The sequence below is a fragment of the Chrysemys picta genome, chromosome 11, assembly GCF_011386835.1.
Source record: "Chrysemys picta bellii isolate R12L10 chromosome 11, ASM1138683v2, whole genome shotgun sequence".
NCBI classification, from domain to species: domain Eukaryota; kingdom Metazoa; phylum Chordata; order Testudines; family Emydidae; genus Chrysemys; species Chrysemys picta.
This window is the reverse complement of record NC_088801.1, coordinates 55,943,742-55,964,031: the sequence shown is the minus strand read 5'-3', so window position 1 is coordinate 55,964,031 and position 20,290 is coordinate 55,943,742. Positions and strand designations below refer to the sequence as shown.

The following is a 20,290-nucleotide window of genomic DNA, read 5'->3' as shown; positions in this document are numbered from 1 at the left end:
ACGAGCATAATCAGCATGGAAGCATGTCCTCTGGAATGGTGGCCGAAGCATGATGGGGCATATGCATGTTTAGCATATCTGGCATGTAAGTACCTTGCAAAGCCGGCGACAGTAGTGCCATGCGAACGCCTGTTCTCACTTTCAGGTGACATTGTAAATAAGAAGCAGGCAGCATTATGTTCCATACATGTAAACAAACTTGTTTGAGCGATTGGCTGAACAAGAAGTAGGACTGATTGGATTTGTAGGCTCTAAAGTTTTACATTATTTTGTTTTTGAGTGCAGTTACATAACAAAAAAATCTACATTTGTAAATTGTACTTTCACGATAAAGAGATTGCACTACAGTACTTGTATTAGGTGAATTAAAAAATACTATCTTTTATCATTTTTAGAGTGGAAATATTAGTAATAAAATAATATAAATGAGCACTGTACACTTTGTATTCTGTGTTGTAAATGAAATCAATATATTTTAAAATGTAAAAAAAAAAAAAAATCCAAAAATATTTAATAAATTTCACTTGGTATTCTATTGCTTAACAGTGTGATTAAAACTGCAATTAATTTTTTTGAGTTAATTGCATGAGTTAACTGCAATTAATTGACAGCCCTAGTTGTTAGTGCTGTTTTCACTCCCTTATTTTCCTTGTGTGTGTCAGCTATCTGAGGCTTTAATAAGCTGATTGTTGCACTTAATTTTTTTCTTTCTCTGACAGGCAATTTTCAATTTGTTAAAAAAATCTAGTAAATCTGTTGTTTGAGCTAATTAATGCCCCTTGCATTGCTCTTATTTATTTTTCTACACAATAAAACCCAGATCACATCCCCACTAGTATATTCAGAACCAATCAAGCCATATCAAAATCCCTATTTCTTTTTTAGTCATTTTGACTAAATCATGCATAATCCCATTATTCAAATCAGATTGTCAATGATTTGCAGCAGCCAGCACAATTATTTACGCTCATTAATTGGAAGGGCCCATTTCCTTCAGAATAGTTGTGAAATCATCTTGGGGGGAAATTGCATATAGTGGTGGTAGTTGTCACCACCTGACCTCCCATTTGTATAATTTGATTACTAAGGGTTTTCATAGAATCATAGAATATCAGGGTTGGAAGGGACCTCAGGAGGTCATGTAGTCCAACCCCCTGCTCAAAGCAGGACCAATCCCCAGATAGATTTTTGCCCCAAATCCCTAAATGGCCCCCTCAAGGATTGAACTCTCAACCCTGGGTTTAGCAGGCTAATGCTCAAACCACTGAGCTATGGGTGTGATTGCATGAGTTATACTGCCATAACTGGGTTTCATTATCAAACCAAGCATTCTCTTCTTTAACCCTTCAACATCCTCTTTAACACTTTCACTGTAACATTTCACAACCCCACCGTTTAATTCCCTCTGAACTCTGCAGTGTTCATTTGTGCAAAAGCTCCTTTTAACTTCTTTCTTTTTCCTTAAATCACTTTGGCTTGGTCTACACTACCCCCCCTAATTCGAACTAAGGTACGCAACTTCAGCTACGTGAATAACGTAGCTGAAGTTCGAAGTACCTTATTTCGAATTAGTTGAAACTTACCTTGGTCCACACTCGGCAGGCAGGCTCCCCCGTCGACTCCGCGGTACTCCTCTCGGCGAGCTGGAGTACCGCAGTCGACGGCGAGCACTTCCGGGTTCGACTTATCGCGTCCAGACTAGACGCGATAAGTCGAACCCAGAAGTTCGATTTCCAGCCGTCGAACTTGCCGGTAAGTGTAGCCAAGGCCTTACTTATCTCCCAAAGGGACACATTTCTCAGGCAAATTCTTTTGGTGGCTCTGAACTTACCTTTTGTGGTTTTTTGCTCTTATTTTTTAACTTCATATACTTTGCCTGCAAAAGCTGTACTCACTAAATACAGCCTTTGACAGACAGCTGCTTTTTACTTTGGATTCCTGCAAATAGGTAACAGGCATTGTGTTCTCGACCTTTCAGGAATCTTTTCTATTTAGTTTGTTTCCTTCTCTACAACTTTCATTTATTCTTTATGCTTTATACATTCATTCCTTAAGGTGACACATTTTGTTTTTAAAATTTTAGCCATCAAAAACAATCCTTAAGAAACTGCTGTCTTGATTTGGGCTTTCTTTGTTTTAGGGGGAAAAAACTAGGTATTGATTTTTTCCATGGTTACCAAAGTGTCCTATTTTTTGAAAATTTCAGTGGCATTCAACAGACCTCTGGTGTGCTCAGCCAAGCATTCATTTTTTATGTACCTCTTTTTTCCTTGCTCTCTGGAATTCCTTTTTCACTTGATCCCACTCTCCCCTTAATACTTCTCTGGAGAGTCCATAGGGTCTGCCCTTAGATTTAACCTACTTCTCCAGTGTGATACTAAGTTCTTCATATTAAACCCTTAATTCCTTCCAATGCCATTTTCCTTAATGCTAGGTTGCGACCCTCACACTAAGGGGTGTATATGTTACCTGCTGCAGACAAATGGATCCGAGTTGCTGCACCAGTAAGTAGTGGTAGCCTCTGAGACTTTATCCGCTCAGGAGTATGTTGGGGTGGCTTCTGAGACATTATCTACTCATCCTCCAAGACCTTATCCACTTAGTTCCCAAGAACACAGCTTAACTCAGAGCTCATCACTGAGTTTTCTTTATTGCATACAATTAAACTACACTTGAGTTGAACACGCACAGGCATAGGGGCTGGGTACAGTGCATACCACATATCTGAAGTTACAGAGCAAAACTCTTCCTTTGTATATATTTTTACATTATATTGCATTTACTATACATTGCATTACACGTTTTGAGATAGGCTTGGTTACTTTGTAGGAACCAGTCCCTGTACAGCATACTCTGTCCAGGCACTGTTCATGTATGATTTACTCTAACGTCATCTTACGTTCCCAACTTACCTTATCTGTTGTTATCTTGTCCATTGTAAATGTTGTCTGGGTGTATCTTAGGTGGTACAGCCATTCTGATTCCAGCCTACCTCCCTAATCCTGTCTCTTAAGAGATGAAGTCTCATTTATGTCAAACCAGGCCTACAGCATGTTGCAGCACTAAGAACTCTAGTATGAAACCGACATTGATTTTTGGTCAAAGATGAGAAAAATTAAAAAGCGTAAACATTTAAAAGTTGATATTTAAAACTTTATTTTTTAATAACCAAAATAATGGTGCAAATTGCATGCGTGTGTGTGTACACACACACACGTGGCTTCAATGGAATTATGCTGATTTACCCCACTTGAGGATTTGGCCCATATTTTTTATTTGTCATCTTAATATTTATGTATATACTGATAAGTTAAAATAAAGAGTTCCATATGAATTATATATCCAAGTTGTCTAACGCAATCTTCTTAACATTTAATTAAGATCAGACATATAGCTAACTAAAACCTAAATGAATAGCTTCAAATATTACATGCTGTGATATAATTCATTTAAAAATATTTTTAAAATAATACTTTTCTAAGCACTTGGGTAAAGAAGTTGTTTGGTTGAGGCAAATGTGTAGTAAAGTTTTTAAATGTACATTGTCTTACTAATCACATACTGAAAAGTATTGTGTAATTAATCACTTTTAAAATAAAATTTGATTTAACTTTCCATTTGTAATACATCTAGAACTTTTTAGAAAGACAGTGGTAAGACACGTTTGGCCTAAAATACTGGTTTTGTAAAAATCTAATATCAATATAGATGTTTCTCTGAAACCTTTAAAAACAGTCCAGTGAAAACTTTTTTTAAATAAATATTCTACTGCAGAATGCTGAACACAAACATAGCAGCTTTATGCTAGTGTAGGGGAACTTGAAATTAAATTGACCAGAAATTGATTATAAACGGGGTCAAAATTTCATTGTCTAAGCTGAGAAAAATGCAAAAGGAAACAGCATGAAAGTAAATTAGATTTTACTGTCTCTGTTGTAGTAACCTACAATATTACCCTAAAGAAACTTGTTTTGAGAATTTTTTTAACGTGAGTGCCCTTCTAAGGAATAAATTCTCTATTTTTTTAACAGAGGGAAATTAGGCAACAACTAGCAGAAAAAGCTAAAGCTGGGGAACTTAAAGTCGTCAATGGCACCTCCTCCCAGCCACCTTCAAAACGCAAACGTCGTTGGGATCAAACAGCTGACCAGACTCCTGGTACTACTCCTAAAAAACTATCCAGTTGGGATCAAGCAGAGGTAATTATCACTTTATTGGTTCACCTTTGCGTTGTATAAGCTGTTAAAGTTTCCAGCAAGTCTTAAGAGTTCTACAGAAGCTCTTGACTTCTATAGATATCTCACAGACTGCACTTTTATTATACTAAATAGAAATTAAGCACCTACCTTTTATTGTACAAAATAAAATCAAAGGTAGCTGAGGAGTTTTAACAGCTTCTGCTTTTGTCTTGGTTAGACCCCTGGACATACTCCTTCTTTGAGGTGGGATGAAACTCCTGGCCGTGCAAAGGGTAGTGAGACTCCTGGAGCAACCCCAGGCTCAAAAATATGGGATCCTACTCCCAGTCATACACCAGCAGGAGCTGCAACCCCTGGACGGGACACACCTGGTCATGCAACTCCAGGCCATGGAGGTGCAACTTCCAGTGCACGTAAAAATCGATGGGATGAGACCCCCAAAACAGAAAGAGGTATTTCTGAAATTACTAGAATTGATAGAAAGGTCTGGACGGGTAATGGGATAAGAACTTTTCACTTCAGGCTGTCAGTATGAAAGCAAGTCAGGCCAGAAGTAGGGAAAAAAGTTACTGCTCTCAGACATCGAGTGGCTGATGTATTTTTCAGGTGCTAGTAGGCAGCGTTCTATCACAAAAATGTCACCCCTCATGGTTTTAGTAAAGGAAACTAAGGCTATGCAGTATGCGCACTACATCAGCGTGGCCATGGTGCCATAGCTACGCCACTGTAACCTTGTAGTGTAAATGCAGAAGGGATTTTGGTGTCACAGTAGGAACTGTCTCATGGAGCGACAGCAGCTAGGTTGACAGAAGCATGCTGACAGGACAGAGAAGTTGACATTGTATTGTCTTTTATGGATATATAGAAAATGTTGCTTATACTGTCAATTGGGCATGTTTCATAAGATTTATCCATTTATACCCATTTTTATATATGGAGATATACCTATCTCATAGAACTGGAAGGGACCTTGAAAGGTCATCGAGTCCAGCCCCCTGCCTTCGCTAGCAGGACCAATTTTGCCCCAGATTCCTAAGTGGCCCTCTCAAGGATTGAACTCACAACCCTGGGTTTAGCAGGCCAATGCTCAAATCACTGAGCTATCCCTCCCCCCAATTTGCTTTGACAAATTTTATTTGCCTGTTAGACTATAGAAAAAATCTTTGTCATATGTTAAATTGTTAAAATATTTTAACAAAGCAAGTATTGGAGTGTTTAATTTAATATATAAAATAATCAGTTTCTTTCAAATATGTTGCAATGATATCTAGTACTGATTGCTCAGATGAAACCAAAGAATATAAAAAAGACAGACTCTTTTCGTACCTAAGATTAAATTCTTGTATACATTCATTATACTGGTGGTAGACTTTAATATTAAGGATGAGAGAAGTTTTTGCTTACCTGTTTGGTATCTTTGCTTATCTGATCTACCAGTGATGGAGCTTGATGTTTCTGTTAGTATGTTGTTATGGGCAAGGAGATGAAAGAGTGGAATGGAATAGTGTAAGGAAGATCAGATCTTGATATTGTTGTAATGCTTCCCTTTTAGAATGTTTTGTTTGTTTGTTTTCACTTTCAGAAACTTTAGGATTTTGCTTGTAAGATCTGACTTGCAGCCATCATAATTTGAAAAAAATTGGGCTTTTATTTTTATAGATACACCGGGACATGGCAGTGGATGGGCTGAGACTCCTCGAACAGATCGAGGTGGTGATTCAGTTGGTGAAACCCCAACTCCTGGAGCAAGTAAAAGGAAGTCACGTTGGGATGAAACACCTGCTAGCCAAATGGGTGGTAGTACTCCCGTTTTGACACCTGGCAAAACACCAATTGGTACACCAGCCATGAATATGGCAACCCCTACGCCAGGTAAGATTAATCCATTAACTAAGGCTTCTGTTTTCTATCACTTCATATTAAAATGTAAAAATAATGTAGACTTATGTAGGCATCCCTGTTCTGTTTTTTGACTATGGAAGCCCAACTTTGTATTCTAAATGTCTGTAGCAATTTAATTCTGGTAGAGAACACAGAACAGTGTAACCTCAAAGTCTGCTGTGAATGTTTGTTGAATTGATAGGCAAGAATTGCTAAAGAGCTTCTTGAAAGTTCTAACTCAAGCGATTGGAATTCTGAGGCCAGTTCTGTACTCAAGTGCTGAATATCTCTTAATTCCAGACAATGTTAAAGAAGATAAAAATTAAAATCCTTTCTTTTACATATATGTAGGTCATATAATGAGCATGACTCCTGAACAGCTGCAGGCATGGCGCTGGGAAAGAGAAATAGATGAGAGAAACCGGCCACTATCTGATGAAGAATTGGATGCCATGTTCCCAGAGGGATATAAGGTAGTTGATCTGAATAAATCTAAGCAGTCTGTCAGTATAAATGCTGTAACATACTGGTGATACATTTTCCACTCAGAATATGGATTTTAACAATAAAATAAATGTTATGATTTGAATGTTTCAAGCTAACTACAGATGAATTCATGCTAACATTTGTCAGTTTAGTTATTGGTATTTTATAAATATCCATTAGAAGGGAAAAACTTAAGAGGTAAATTAAAGGGAGGGCAGTTTTTCTTCTGCTTCACCTTAGGGAGCTCATGCTGATTTCAGAAGGAGTTCCCTATGTGGAACAGCTGCAGAACTAGAGCCCATGGCGTGGTAAAACAGATCGGCCAGAGATTGAAAACTGTCAGTAAGACAGTATTAACATGCTACATTTAAAAAACACCACCCACTTATTTTAATATTCATATCAGACCCTTCACTTAAAGGCTAATATTTCCTCTCTGCTCATGAGATCTTTACAGTAGTACTTATGCTTGTTAGGACTCCTCTTGACATCATTCCTGTACTTTCAAGTCCAACAGCATGTACACAGTTTGAAATAATTTATTAGATCACAGTTATTTAATTTACAACAATACAAAAGTAGACTCTAAAACATATGCCGGATGACTGTCACAAATCAATAGAATAAACAGTTAACATGACAGACACTTGTATCAGTCGTTCTCTGCATTTTTCTGACATCTTCCCTTTTCTGAAGCTGTTGACGACTGTCAGGTAATGTTATTTTTAACATTCTGCTTTGCAGTCTGAAAATACTTTTTAGATTTTAGTGTTTAGATGTTTGTATCTTCCTTATTTCAGTGCATTATTTTTATCTTCATTTCACTTCAGGTTCTTCCCCCTCCAGCTGGTTATGTGCCTATTCGTACTCCAGCTCGCAAACTTACAGCAACTCCCACGCCATTGGGTGGTATGACTGGATTCCACATGCAAACAGAAGATAGGACCATGAAGAGCGTTAATGACCAACCATCTGGAAATCTTCCATTCCTAAAACCAGATGATATTCAATATTTTGATAAACTATTGGTAAATGAGATTTTATTGATACTGATTTAATGTCTCCTAATATGGGGCTGGAGATGGTAGAAAAACTGTGCATTAATTAATATATTTGTAATTATTTATAGGTTGATGTTGATGAATCAACGCTTAGTCCAGAAGAACAGAAAGAAAGAAAAATAATGAAATTGCTCTTGAAAATAAAGAATGGTACACCTCCAATGAGAAAAGTAAGACATTCTTCTGATGTGGACATACCACTCTCATTTTCAAATACTGTAATTTCCTTCCCATTTATTTTCAGTTTCCCAGTTTCACCTCTTTTTTCCCTAAAACTGCCAATGGGCTTGCTCCAAGCTGCTTCTTAAGGACTTTTATTTCTGTCTGTTATTTTTTCCTTCTTCTCATCTAGCTCTTGCTTTCTCTCTGTATTGTTTTCCCCTTATTTATGCCTCTTAATTTTTGTATTGGTCACAAATGTATTAAATAATTCAGTAAGTATTTGTTTTATAATAATTACATCTATAAAGCATTTTGTGACACGTTTATATGAAGGATGTTATATTTATTGTATCTTAAGATCATTGTTCCAAATGCATTTCTGGCAACAGCATGCATAAATCATTTGAAATCAGTAGAATTGCTCTTGATTATGGCTTGATTTTGCTCATTACATACAAATGTTGTATTATTTTGGTTTCATTCTGTGTGGTTTAATTCAGAGGGGTTTCTTTTTTTAGGCTGCTTTGCGTCAGATTACCGATAAAGCTCGTGAATTTGGAGCAGGTCCGCTGTTTAATCAGATTCTACCTCTGCTGATGTCACCAACACTTGAAGATCAAGAACGTCACTTGCTTGTCAAAGTTATTGATAGAATCTTATACAAACTGGATGATTTGGTCCGACCATATGTACACAAGGTCTGTTTCAGTGAAATTTACTTGAATATTTAATATTTGTTTTATGAATGCGTTCTCTACTCTATAATAGTTACTTTTCTGTGGCTCAGATTTACAGATATTTATGCATCCGTGCATTTGAATCTTCATTTTAAAAAAAAATATTTACATTATCGGTAGGAGTGCATAGTTAGAGATAGATTGTCCTCTTTAGACGTACAGAATTTAATACTAAAATGATTTTATATAGTAATTTACCAGATTTCATTTGCAGAATATCTTTTATAAATTGTATGAATAAAACTTAAAAGCAAGGCGGTCTGGAGGAGTTAATTGTATATTCATGCCCTGGAAGTAAAAGATTGTGGTGGCTGATCCATGCAATATTGCTGGTGTTGGCATCCTGTCTTAGAGGAGAAAGGTCTAGAAAATCAGTATGTGAATTAATGTTGAATGAGGGGGTAAAGGATTATTAAGGGAGATGATGATCTTTTGAATTTAATGAGCGTGGGAGCCATTGAATCACCATGTTAACCAGCCTTTTCTTAGGGCTAGAACTATTGAAGTGGACAATAATACTTGAGTTGAGAGAGATTAATTAATATAATTTGATGTGTTAATTTGTTCATTTGTTACTTTTTTCAGATTCTTGTGGTCATTGAACCACTGCTGATTGATGAAGACTACTATGCGAGAGTGGAAGGCAGAGAAATTATATCAAACTTGGCTAAGGTAATAACACTGCAGTGTCCTTCCTTTTTGTACTGAATGTGATAGTGTTATAACTAAAATGTAACTGTAACTATTTGACCTAGAGTATTCTGCTTTTTAGTATTGAAAAAGTAATGGTTATATGTGATAAGAAACTTACAAACCAGCAAAGAAGTTAAAAGTTCATCATTCCTGTATGCAAGTATATATGTTTTATTTTTTGTCTTTCAGGCTGCTGGTTTGGCTACAATGATCTCCACCATGCGACCTGATATTGATAACATGGATGAGTATGTCCGAAATACAACAGCTCGAGCCTTTGCTGTTGTTGCCTCTGCTTTAGGCATTCCTTCTCTGTTGCCCTTCTTGAAAGCTGTATGTAAGAGCAAAAAATCCTGGCAAGCTAGGCACACTGGCATCAAGATTGTACAGCAAATTGCTATTCTTATGGGCTGTGCTATCTTGCCTCATCTCAGAAGTTTGGTTGAAATCATTGAACATGGTACGTTCTGTTTTTGTTAAATGTTTTCTCTAGTTTGTACATAAGGCTGTTGGTTAAATTAAAGACTCAAATTCTTGAATGTCAGGCCTAGACTTTGTAATTCTAATAGAGACTATATCAGAGTATTCGTCTTTCCTTTTTATAGTTTTTGTCAAGATTTTGGTCTCTAGGCTGGTTTAAATAACTGTAATAAACCTTTATATGTGAGTTGTTATGGCTATAAAGCACGGAAGACAATAAGTTGAAAATAACTAGTACTTCTAATTTCTTTTGGACTATTAATCCTTTAGTTCTTATGTAGTATATTTCTTGCTCTTTGGACCATGTTTTGACTAGTAGATGACAAGAATACTGTTTTGATTCTTTATAACTGCATATTATCCTGCGTTCTCCATCTCTCAACAAGTCTTGTATAATTTAAAGTATTCTCTATATTAATGGTTAAATTACGGAGAACCCTTGGAATTCAATGAGCAAAGTGCGAGCCAATTCTAATTGAAGAAGTGTGTTTATTGATACAATAACATCCACATGTATCGAGTTCACACTACAGCACTTGAGATGACTTGTATTGTAATTGCTTGTTTTAGTGAAACATCTGCTGGTCAGTTTTAACCACTGTATTATGGAGCTCTTGGGACTTCATGTTGAGAAGATCTGGAATTCTAGGGACTGAAATGTTTTAAAATCCACAATAGAGGCACTTCATAGATTGTAAACAATCCGTTTACTTTTTCTGAAATGTTTTAAAAAATCAACTTCTGCAGTGTTAGAGCACAGCCTGATGTAGTTGGGTGTTTTGTTTCAATTCTGTTTTCTCCAAGTATTACAAAATAGCATGAGGTTTTTCATCTGGATTTCCCCTGCCCATGACTTCTCTACAATGATTCCTTTTTGTTAAATAGCTGCCCAAGTGGAAGCAGCACTTCAGTATCTTTCCTGAAGAGGCCTGAATCTTAAGAGACATTTGAAGCTGAAACTCCTCATTGTTTTTGATTTTTAGAAGTTTAGTGCAAACAGTTCTCTGTGTAAACAAGACTTTTTAATTCCAAAATAGATATTGAAGGTTTGTCCCAGGAAATGCTGAGCATAAGATGGAAAGGAAAAGTGGGGAGCGTGCTTTTACGCTTTAACAAAAGAAGAAATTTCCCCCTCTTTCCTGTCCTCTTGCCCACATTCCCCTGTTTTTCCACAGTAATTCAAGCTCCGTGGAATGGTGTAAGAAGCACTTACTGAATATAACTTGTTTTCCAGGTCTGGTGGATGAGCAGCAGAAAGTGCGCACGATCAGTGCTTTGGCGATTGCTGCTTTGGCTGAGGCAGCTACTCCTTATGGTATTGAATCATTTGACTCCGTTCTAAAGCCCTTGTGGAAGGGCATACGTCAGCACAGAGGAAAGGTATCTGTTTCTTCTCATCTCTGTATTTTGAATGTAAACTGCTGTATACGTTTTAATACCCATGACAAATATATTATGTATTAAAATAGGGTCTGGCTGCCTTTTTGAAAGCTATTGGGTACCTTATCCCTCTTATGGACGCTGAGTATGCCAACTACTATACCAGAGAAGTAATGCTAATCCTTATCCGAGAGTTCCAGTCTCCTGATGAAGAAATGAAAAAAATTGTGTTAAAGGTATGTCAAAATCACTTAAACACTGTCAGTGTAATGTTTAAAGTAAACTTGATATTACTTGTGATTTGGATCAATAAAAAAATCTGTCATAAAAAGCATTCTTCTAAAAAAAAAAAAAATGGTCTACAGCATTAAAACTTGTATTTTTATTCCCTGCTAGGTAGTAAAGCAGTGTTGTGGTACAGATGGCGTTGAAGCCAACTACATTAAAACAGAGATTCTGCCGCCGTTTTTCAAACACTTTTGGCAGCACAGAATGGCACTGGACAGACGAAATTACAGACAGGTATAGTTTAGTTTGGAAAAGATTTTAAACTGCTTTGAATTAAATTTATAAAATGGTGTATATAGAGAGATGTTTGATGATGGTGAATTTATTTTTGACTTTTTCAATGCACCTTGAGATGGCGTTCACTTTGGGCAGAGAGACATCGTGAGATGTGGATAGATGATTAAAAGGCTCAGCATTCTTAAATGGGATACAAAACATTTTGCGTCTAGTTTACCGGTTTGAATACCAGTCAGTTGGTAGTGCAAAAGTAATTACCATCTGATGGCTTATTTGTGCTATGTAAAATGACTGGTTGGCTTCGGTTTCTAGTTGATAGGTGTCTCCATCACAAAAGTGTTACCGGTATTAGCTCAAATAAACACCCAAGTTGATAGTCTCAGAGAGGACTTAAATGCTCCACTTTCCATCCACTCTAGTATTGGTCCTTCCAGTTGAGAGAGATTAACATTGCAATATGTTTTAAATCATTTTCAGTCCATCCTAACAGGAAACAAACTCTGGAAATTCACCCTATCACTGTGAATGACACAAACTCCCATTTAAAAAAAAAATGTGTTTAACTATCCGGGCAATACATCCACCTCTCACATTAGTTAAAAAACAGCATGTTTTGTAATTTTTAATTATCCATGCAGGGAAAACTCCCCCACGCCCTAACTTGAAGGCAAAGAACAGCCAAGTGGATTAGTCCATTTGCAATAATTTTTCTCAGGATATAGACAAGAATGTGAGATTCTGGAAATTTTTCTGCTTACCCACAACCTTAAAAATGGGTTCCTGTAACTTGGTTGTTGCCTGAGAAGGGTTATTCTATTCTTGAGAGTAAATGATATCTGCATGATGCCCTTTCTTTTCTTGTACCAGGCAAAGGATTTCACAGGTCATCTTAGAGGTTTTAGGAAGTCTTTGTAAACTATCACTCTCTGATTATTTTGCCCAAAGCTATATTTTTATGTTTCAGTTGGTTGATACCACAGTGGAGCTGGCAAACAAAGTCGGAGCAGCTGAAATTATTTCCAGGATTGTGGATGATCTGAAAGATGAGGCTGAACAGTACAGAAAAATGGTTATGGAAACAATTGAAAAAATAATGGGGAACCTGGGTGCAGCAGACATTGACCATAAACTAGAAGAACAACTTATTGATGGTATCCTGTATGCCTTCCAGGAACAGACCACAGAGGTATTGTTAGAAGATGCTCTTAGCAGTTAACTTATTTAATTTAATCTGTTTACACTGTTCTGGAAAAATTAGTACACCGGACCCTCGCTAGAACGCGCATCTATATAGCGCAAATTTACATATAACGTGGTTGCGGCCATGGCTCCCAAATTTAATTACTTTAATTGCAATTCATTTTAACGCATTCCCCGCGTTAATGCGGTACCGCGCATGGATCCCAGATCCCGCATTCTAGCGAGGGTCCAGTGTATTTACACTTGAAATCCAAACAAGAATTACGTGGGTTTTTTAATTGGAACAAAGAGCACTGAAATTTGTAAGGCAGTTCTGGAATATTAAAGTGGCATATATTATAAAGGTTGTAGGTACAAAAGGAGTTCAATAGTAAATGGACAGTTGATATAAGAGAGACAAAGTGGGCAATGTAATACCTTTTATTGGAACAACTTATGTTTGTGAGAGAGGCAAGCTTTTGAGCTTACATAGAGCTGCTCTTCTGTGTAAGCTCGAAAGCTTGTCTGTCTCAGCAAAAGAAGTTGGTCTAATAAAAGATATTAGCTCTCCCACCTTGTGTCTCTAATATCCTTGGACCAATATGGCTACAACAACACTGCATGCAATTAGTGATGTAGTTGATCTTACTTTTCTAACCCGTTGTTGTTGTTGTTGTTTAGGACTCTGTGATGTTGAATGGCTTTGGCACAGTGGTTAATGCTCTTGGCAAACGAGTTAAACCATACTTGCCCCAGATCTGTGGTACAGTTTTATGGCGTTTGAACAACAAATCAGCCAAAGTTAGGCAGCAGGCTGCTGACCTGATCTCACGTACTGCAGTTGTCATGAAGACTTGTCAAGAGGTATTTATTTCTCCCATTCCTCTTTTCCATAGAAAGTCATTTTTAAATTAAAGAAAAGTGAGAGAATTTTTGTTAACTTTTACATCTTGTTACTTGGTTCTAGGAAAAACTGATGGGACACTTGGGTGTTGTCCTGTATGAGTATCTGGGTGAGGAATACCCTGAAGTATTAGGCAGTATACTTGGAGCACTTAAAGCCATTGTGAATGTTATAGGTATGTGGGTTTTTCTGTGCCAGAGGCAAGTAAGGAAATGGGTGAGTGGGGCGGGGGTGGGGAGAGTTTAAGAGAATCTGAGACTTAATAAGGTGTCATTCTGTTGAACAGGTATGCACAAGATGACGCCACCAATTAAAGACCTGCTGCCAAGACTCACACCTATCTTGAAAAACAGACATGAGAAAGTACAGGAGAATTGTATCGACCTAGTTGGGCGTATTGCTGACAGGTGAGGAGTTGTGGTATACTTCTGAAATGCTGTGACATGTTAATTGCTTACATAACAGGTCACAACATTTACCCACATTTAATGTTTGATAATTTAGTTATCAGGTTTGGGATCTGGATTTTATAAATCTTTGGGGCTATTGGAGTTTCTTAAGCTTTATTACAAAGATTGTTCATATTAACAGTTCTTCATGATTAGTAAAATGAAATATGTAGATACAAAGTATGATCGATCAAGTATGCATTTGCAGTCTCGTATACTATTTAAATGATATTATTTGCTACTGTTAGTCTTTCATTGGTTTGCCAGTTTACATAGATTTGATGCAGATCGTAGAATGAAGCTTAATTCTATATGTGGTTTGGGTACTCTTTTATAAAAAAAAAAATTCACATAGCCATCCAATTAACTGTTTAAAAAGAGAAAAGGTGAGCCTATGTTCCTGTGTTAGTAGCATAGGTGTACATCTTGTAATCTGTTTTTTGCTTAAAAAAGGAATGATTTCACTAAAATACCTGCATTTCCTTTCTTATCCAGGGGTGCAGAATATGTTTCTGCAAGGGAATGGATGAGGATCTGTTTTGAACTGCTGGAGTTGTTAAAAGCTCACAAGAAAGCTATCCGACGAGCCACAGTGAACACTTTTGGTTATATTGCAAAAGCTATTGGGTAAGTATGTTGCCTTGATACTGAACAGCATGTGTAGGCCCTTTCTTAGAATGGTGGTGATTGTGGGTCTTGTTGAAAAAATAACATTGAATTTCTTTTGTTCTTAAAATTTTAGCCAAATTGTTGTTTAAAATATTTTTTTTGTACTTTGTTTTATTCACTTTATAGAAGGTAAACTACAGTCAGTTATGTTTCAGTAACATATGCTGTTTTAATGGACATGGGGCTGGTCTACATTACAGTGTTAAGTACATCGCTCAGGGCTATGTAAAATTTCACGCCCTATGTGATTGATTAAGCCGATTTAAGCCCCAGTCTAGACACCGCTAGGTTGATGGTATAATTTTTCCATTAACCTACCTATCACCTCTCCACCCCCTTACATCGCTGTATTAAGTGTCTACACTACAGCGCTAAAGCAGCACTGCAGCTATGCCACCGTAGAGAGAATTTTTGCACTATGTAGGGTTTCTAGTGTAGATATACCCTAGCTTTGCAGGGCAGACATGATTAAAGTACGTTTTTATGTTGGTTGAAAGAATAAAGTTAAGTTGTAGCCATCTTCTTCCAGTGCTTGTACTAGAATGGTTATAATTTTATAAGTTTATATGTTTTTCTGATTGAGAAATTGGAGGAAATGGTACAGTCGGGTGTTTCCTGGGTCCTTTCATACAATCTTGCTCTTGAGATTGTGGTTCCACAAGTCTCTTCCATTAGTGTTTTCTGTAATAAAGAACTTCAACAAAGAAATTGTTTTTGCTGTTAATTTGTATTCCCAATTTATAGTCTTGGCACAGACTGTAGATTGAAGCTTAATTCTGTATAAATAGTCTACATATTCTTAGCAAATGGTCAGCCATCCAAATAAGCAATCTATTGAAAACAGATGCCTTGTATCTAGAAGCCCTAAGATTGGGACCACATCATACAAGCACTGTACGAATATACACCCTAATCCAGCTAACACTTAGCATGTGTGTAATTTTGTGCAAGAGCATAAATGTTTGCAGGATCAGGGCTATAGTAACAGAAAATTCTTATTCCAAAGAGTGGAGGTAGCTAATTTGAGGCAAGATACAACAACTGAGTTCCAAGTGGTGAAGGATGGATGAGGGTCATGAAAAGATCACACGGGTACTTACGTTAGCTATTCCAAACTCACTGCCTTCTGCTAGTTCCAAATCAGCTGTCTCTCACTGAGATACAATCTATTATTGACTGACTGGTTTCTGACATTAAAAGTAACTTAGTACATATTTACAGTTTTTCACTGACAAACTTCTGCATTTTGTCTCTTCCAGACCCCATGATGTGCTGGCTACACTGCTAAATAACCTGAAAGTACAGGAAAGACAGAACAGAGTATGTACTACAGTAGCAATTGCTATTGTAGCTGAAACATGCTCACCTTTCACAGTACTGCCTGCTCTGATGAATGAATACAGAGTTCCAGAACTGAATGTCCAGAATGGTGTATTAAAATCTCTTTCTTTTCTGTTTGAATACATTGGAGAGATGGGAAAAGATTACATTTATGCTGTTACACCATTGCTTGAAGATGCTTTAATGGACAGGTTAGTAATTTATTGCTTAGGATACTTGTAGTCACATTCAGGTTCTCCTTGTTACATTAAACACACTTCCATCCCATGCCTGGTTCCTCAACAGCAGAAGATGATTGCTTCATCAAAAACGTTAATAGAATAACATATATTTTAGCTTGATGTAATTCAAGCCAACTTTCTCTGTGTTCCAAACAACTATACGTTCCTTTTTTGAAGATTAAAAGTTTGCAAAATGAGATAATTACAGAATGACTGACCCAGGATTTACCATATTAGGACTACTTTTAATCAGTTATTTTTCTAGGCTTTTGAGCAGCGTTAAATGATAGTAATTTCTCCTATGAAACTGTTAGATAATTTTTTATTAGCTGATTTGAAGTGTAATTTCTCTGCCCCATGCTGTTTGCAGGGAAGAACAGACGAGTATCATCAGAACTTTTTAACATTCTTTGTGTCATAAAAGCATTATTATTAGGGCCCTACCAAATTCATGATCCATTTTGGTCAAGTTCACGGTCATAGAATTTTAAAAATAGTAAATTTCATTATTTCAGATTTAAATAGCTGAAATTTCACATTGTTGTGATTGTAGGAGTCCTGACGCAAAAAGGAGTTGTGTGTGGTGGGGTCACAAGGTTATTGTAGGGGGGTTGCGGTACTGCTACCCTTAATTCTGCACTGCTGCTGGTGGCAGCGCTGTCTTCAGAGCTGGGCTTCCGGCCAGCAGCCGCCACTCTCCAGCTGCCCAGCTCTGAAGGCAGCACCGAAGAGAGTGTGGCAATACCACAACCCCCCTAAAGTAAACTTGTGACCTCCCTGCAACTCCCTTTTGGGTCAAGACCCCCAATTTTAGAAACACTGGCTGGTCTCCTCCATGCAATCTATATAGTACAGGGTTAAAAGCACACACAAGGCCAAATTTCATGGGGGGACACCAGATTTCACAGTCCGTGATGTATTTTTCATGGTATTCGGTAGGGCCCTAATTATTATGATTTCCAACAGAAAGTTTTATTTGCAAGTGAACTTGTTAAATAAACAGGTTATGTTTTCTTTGCAGAGACCTTGTACACAGACAAACAGCCAGTGCTGTGGTGCAGCATATGTCTCTTGGAGTATACGGATTTGGCTGTGAGGATTCTCTGAATCACTTGTTAAATTATGTGTGGCCCAATGTGTTTGAGACATCTCCTCACGTCATTCAGGCAGTTATGGGTGCACTGGAGGGCCTAAGAGTTGCCATTGGACCGTGTAGAATGCTGCAATATTGTTTACAGGTATGCTTACTTACGTTGGGGTGGCAGGGAAAGTAATTTTTCAAACCTTGATACTCAACAAGGAGGAAACACCTGTAAAGCAGAAATCCCAAAAGTGTGTTAAGGATGATAATTGACATCAGCTTCAGTATATGCAGTGTAATGTTGCCTTACGCCCCAGAAGTGGGAGAGTAATAGTATTACTTTGTGATTCAAACTATAATTGAAATACTGTATTCAGTTCTGCACACTCTGTTTACATATTTCTGGTGACAACATTTAGGGAGTTTAGAGAAGTGAAATGAAAGTAATCATGGGGCTGCAGAAAACACGTGGGGAATGAAAGATGAGGTTGATGATGGGAAAAATGAGTTTGACTAACTTGTAAGGGTATAACTATCTGCAGATGCTTGAAGGTAAATACAAAGGACTGAGAGGAACAATGGTGGTGTAAGAGAAAATAATGGATGAAATTAAATTGAATTTAGGTTAAATATCAGGAAACAAGCTGATAGTGATTAGTGTTAGTGCGTAGAATTGTCTGTTCATCTTTCAAGACCATTAAAACTAGATAGCTCAAAGCACTGGAAAACTAGACTGTAAGATAGGAAATATTCTCTCAGCACTGGGTTTGAATATTGTTTATTAGTGAACATTTATATTATGGTAGCATCCAAAGGCCCCATTGCTATACTGTCATAGGCAATGATGCTTCTTGTCCTGTGAGCTTTGCAGTCTAATAGACAAAACAGACAAAAGGCAGGGGAGTGAGGATATAACGTACAGGGAAATGAATACAGCGAGGAACTGACTCTGCTTCTTTAGTTGCATTTCTGGTGTTTTGTTTTGCTCTTTAAGATGGTAGGGTGAGGAGTGAGTAGGAATAAGGGAGTAGGAAAAGGAAAGAAAGGGCAGGGGGACATCTGCCGTTTCTGTTTTGTATTCTTAATTTGTATTTTCCTCACTGAAACTACTAAGCAATAGATTAATATTTCCCTAGAGCCTTAAAATTCTACCTGTCCTGAAGGGAAGGGGATGATGATAATAAAAACTTAACTCTTGTGTTCCATGTGTTCATCTCTGTGCTGTACAAAGGAGAAACTGAGTAGCATTATCCCCACTTAACAACTTGAGGAAACTGAGGCACAGAGAGGTGATGTGACTTCCTCTGGGACACAGCAAGTTAGCACAGCCAGGAATAGAACTTGTGTCTCCTGCTGATGTCCAGTTCAGTGCTATATATACTGGAGTTTGGGCTCTTCGCCTTTCTAAAGAGAGGAAAACAACCAGAAACTCATACAGTGGAGAGTACATACATCTGAAGAACAGATGAGACTTAAAGGGTGCAGAACTCTAAAATTTGAATATTTCCTTTCTATACGAAGTAATGACAAATCATTGTTTATCTTCATTAGAAAGTTAAACAAGAATAGCAGTAACAGGAGAGAGTTCAGTGTGTTTTCTCAGCTCAGACTTTTAGTTGGCATTTATTTTAATAGCTAAACTCCATTAAAAATAATTGCTTGAGGGGTTTTTTTGGTTTTATTTTTACTGTTATGCATAACTCACATACCAAGTGTGTAATGTACATTGCTTGTTAATTTTATATTTTGTTTTATTTTCCTAGGGTTTGTTTCACCCTGCCAGGAAAGTCAGAGATGTGTATTGGAAGATTTATAATTCAATCTATATTGGCTCACAAGATGCCCTGATAGCACATTATCCAAGAATCTACAATGATGAAAAGAACACCTACATTCGTTATGAACTTGACTACATCTTATAATCTTATTGTTCAGTCGTTTGTGTTTAATGCACAGCTGTTCCACACTTAAACTTGCTTCAAATTTGGCGATGTAAAATTTTAAAATGTTGCAGATCACTATTGAGCTGGTCAGAGGAGGAGCTAGAAATCCATTAGCATGATTTTTAAATAATCTGTCCTTTTTTTTATGTTAAACAGTTAAAGCCAGTAGTGACCAAGAACACAGTGTGATTACACAATGTACTGGAGGGATTTCATTTTGGATTCATCTTTATGAAGATTTAGATTTCATTCCTTGTGTTTAAAGGGGATGTTTATTTGAGAAATAAACATTTGTGTATAAAATACTAATTTGTGTGTGTGTTTTTGGACAGAGAGGCTTGTGAAACGAATCTCTTTGATAGATTGTTATGCATTTGTTTATGTAAAAAAGGTGGCGTACATTTTAACCCTCATTTTGTTATCCCCTAGTTTTGAATAAATAAGAAAAATGTATAAACTGTAGTTGATGTGTGTATCTTTTATAATGGGATAATGAAAATGTACTGTACCTGGTTGCCATAGTTTTCACATTCTCTTTGCATGGAAACTATGGCTTTTAGTTACTGCTTGCTGTCAGATTGCTTCAGTCAAAATTTCATGGCTGTGAAGATTAATTGTGCTGTCATTGTAATAAAAAAAAAAAAGCTGTTTCTAGATGGTCTAAGTAAAAATGCGTTGTCAGTTGAATGTGAACGTGAATCTGTTTCATAGCCTTTTAATCTGTGTATCTGCCCAGGATGAAAGTGACCAATGTAGTGCTTAGATCTGATTTAGGCCAATTGGATATTTGTCAGAAAAACAGTGCTTGTAGTACCTGACTTTGAGGCAGCTGCTGGGAGTGCTAAACAAATGGACAGGAATTATTGGAATCACTTTGTCCTTCCCAGCTGTCAGTTATA

General features: G+C 37.1%; 1 protein-coding gene across 8 annotated transcripts in view; it reads left to right on the top strand.

The window, feature by feature from the left end:
* The window catches only part of SF3B1 (splicing factor 3b subunit 1), a 42,266-nt gene extending 22,221 nt beyond the window's left edge, over positions 1-20,045 (top strand). For 2 of the 8 annotated variants that reach the window (XM_065562024.1, XM_065562025.1), the window contains 21 exons: positions 2,435-2,504; positions 4,032-4,199; positions 4,417-4,651; positions 5,859-6,071; positions 6,432-6,553; positions 7,397-7,594; positions 7,696-7,797; positions 8,308-8,487; positions 9,112-9,198; positions 9,409-9,679; positions 10,934-11,079; positions 11,169-11,315; positions 11,476-11,601; positions 12,569-12,790; positions 13,465-13,647; positions 13,751-13,862; positions 13,974-14,094; positions 14,632-14,763; positions 16,065-16,337; positions 17,389-17,605; positions 19,212-20,045. In XM_065562024.1, the coding sequence (XP_065418096.1) occupies positions 2,463-2,504; positions 4,032-4,199; positions 4,417-4,651; positions 5,859-6,071; positions 6,432-6,553; positions 7,397-7,594; positions 7,696-7,797; positions 8,308-8,487; positions 9,112-9,198; positions 9,409-9,679; positions 10,934-11,079; positions 11,169-11,315; positions 11,476-11,601; positions 12,569-12,790; positions 13,465-13,647; positions 13,751-13,862; positions 13,974-14,094; positions 14,632-14,763; positions 16,065-16,337; positions 17,389-17,605; positions 19,212-19,370 (3,456 nt within the window). In that variant the 5' untranslated portion in view covers positions 2,435-2,462 and the 3' untranslated portion in view covers positions 19,371-20,045. Of the gene's footprint in view, positions 1-2,434; positions 2,505-4,031; positions 4,200-4,416; positions 4,652-5,858; positions 6,072-6,431; positions 6,554-7,396; positions 7,595-7,695; positions 7,798-8,307; positions 8,488-9,111; positions 9,199-9,408; positions 9,680-10,933; positions 11,080-11,168; positions 11,316-11,475; positions 11,602-12,568; positions 12,791-13,464; positions 13,648-13,750; positions 13,863-13,973; positions 14,095-14,631; positions 14,764-16,064; positions 16,338-17,388; positions 17,606-19,211 lie in introns of those variants that run through there. The other 6 variants (XM_005294292.4, XM_005294293.5, XR_010591632.1 and 3 more) reach the window with 3 other exon arrangements.
* Positions 20,046-20,290: the final 245 nt, after the last annotated feature.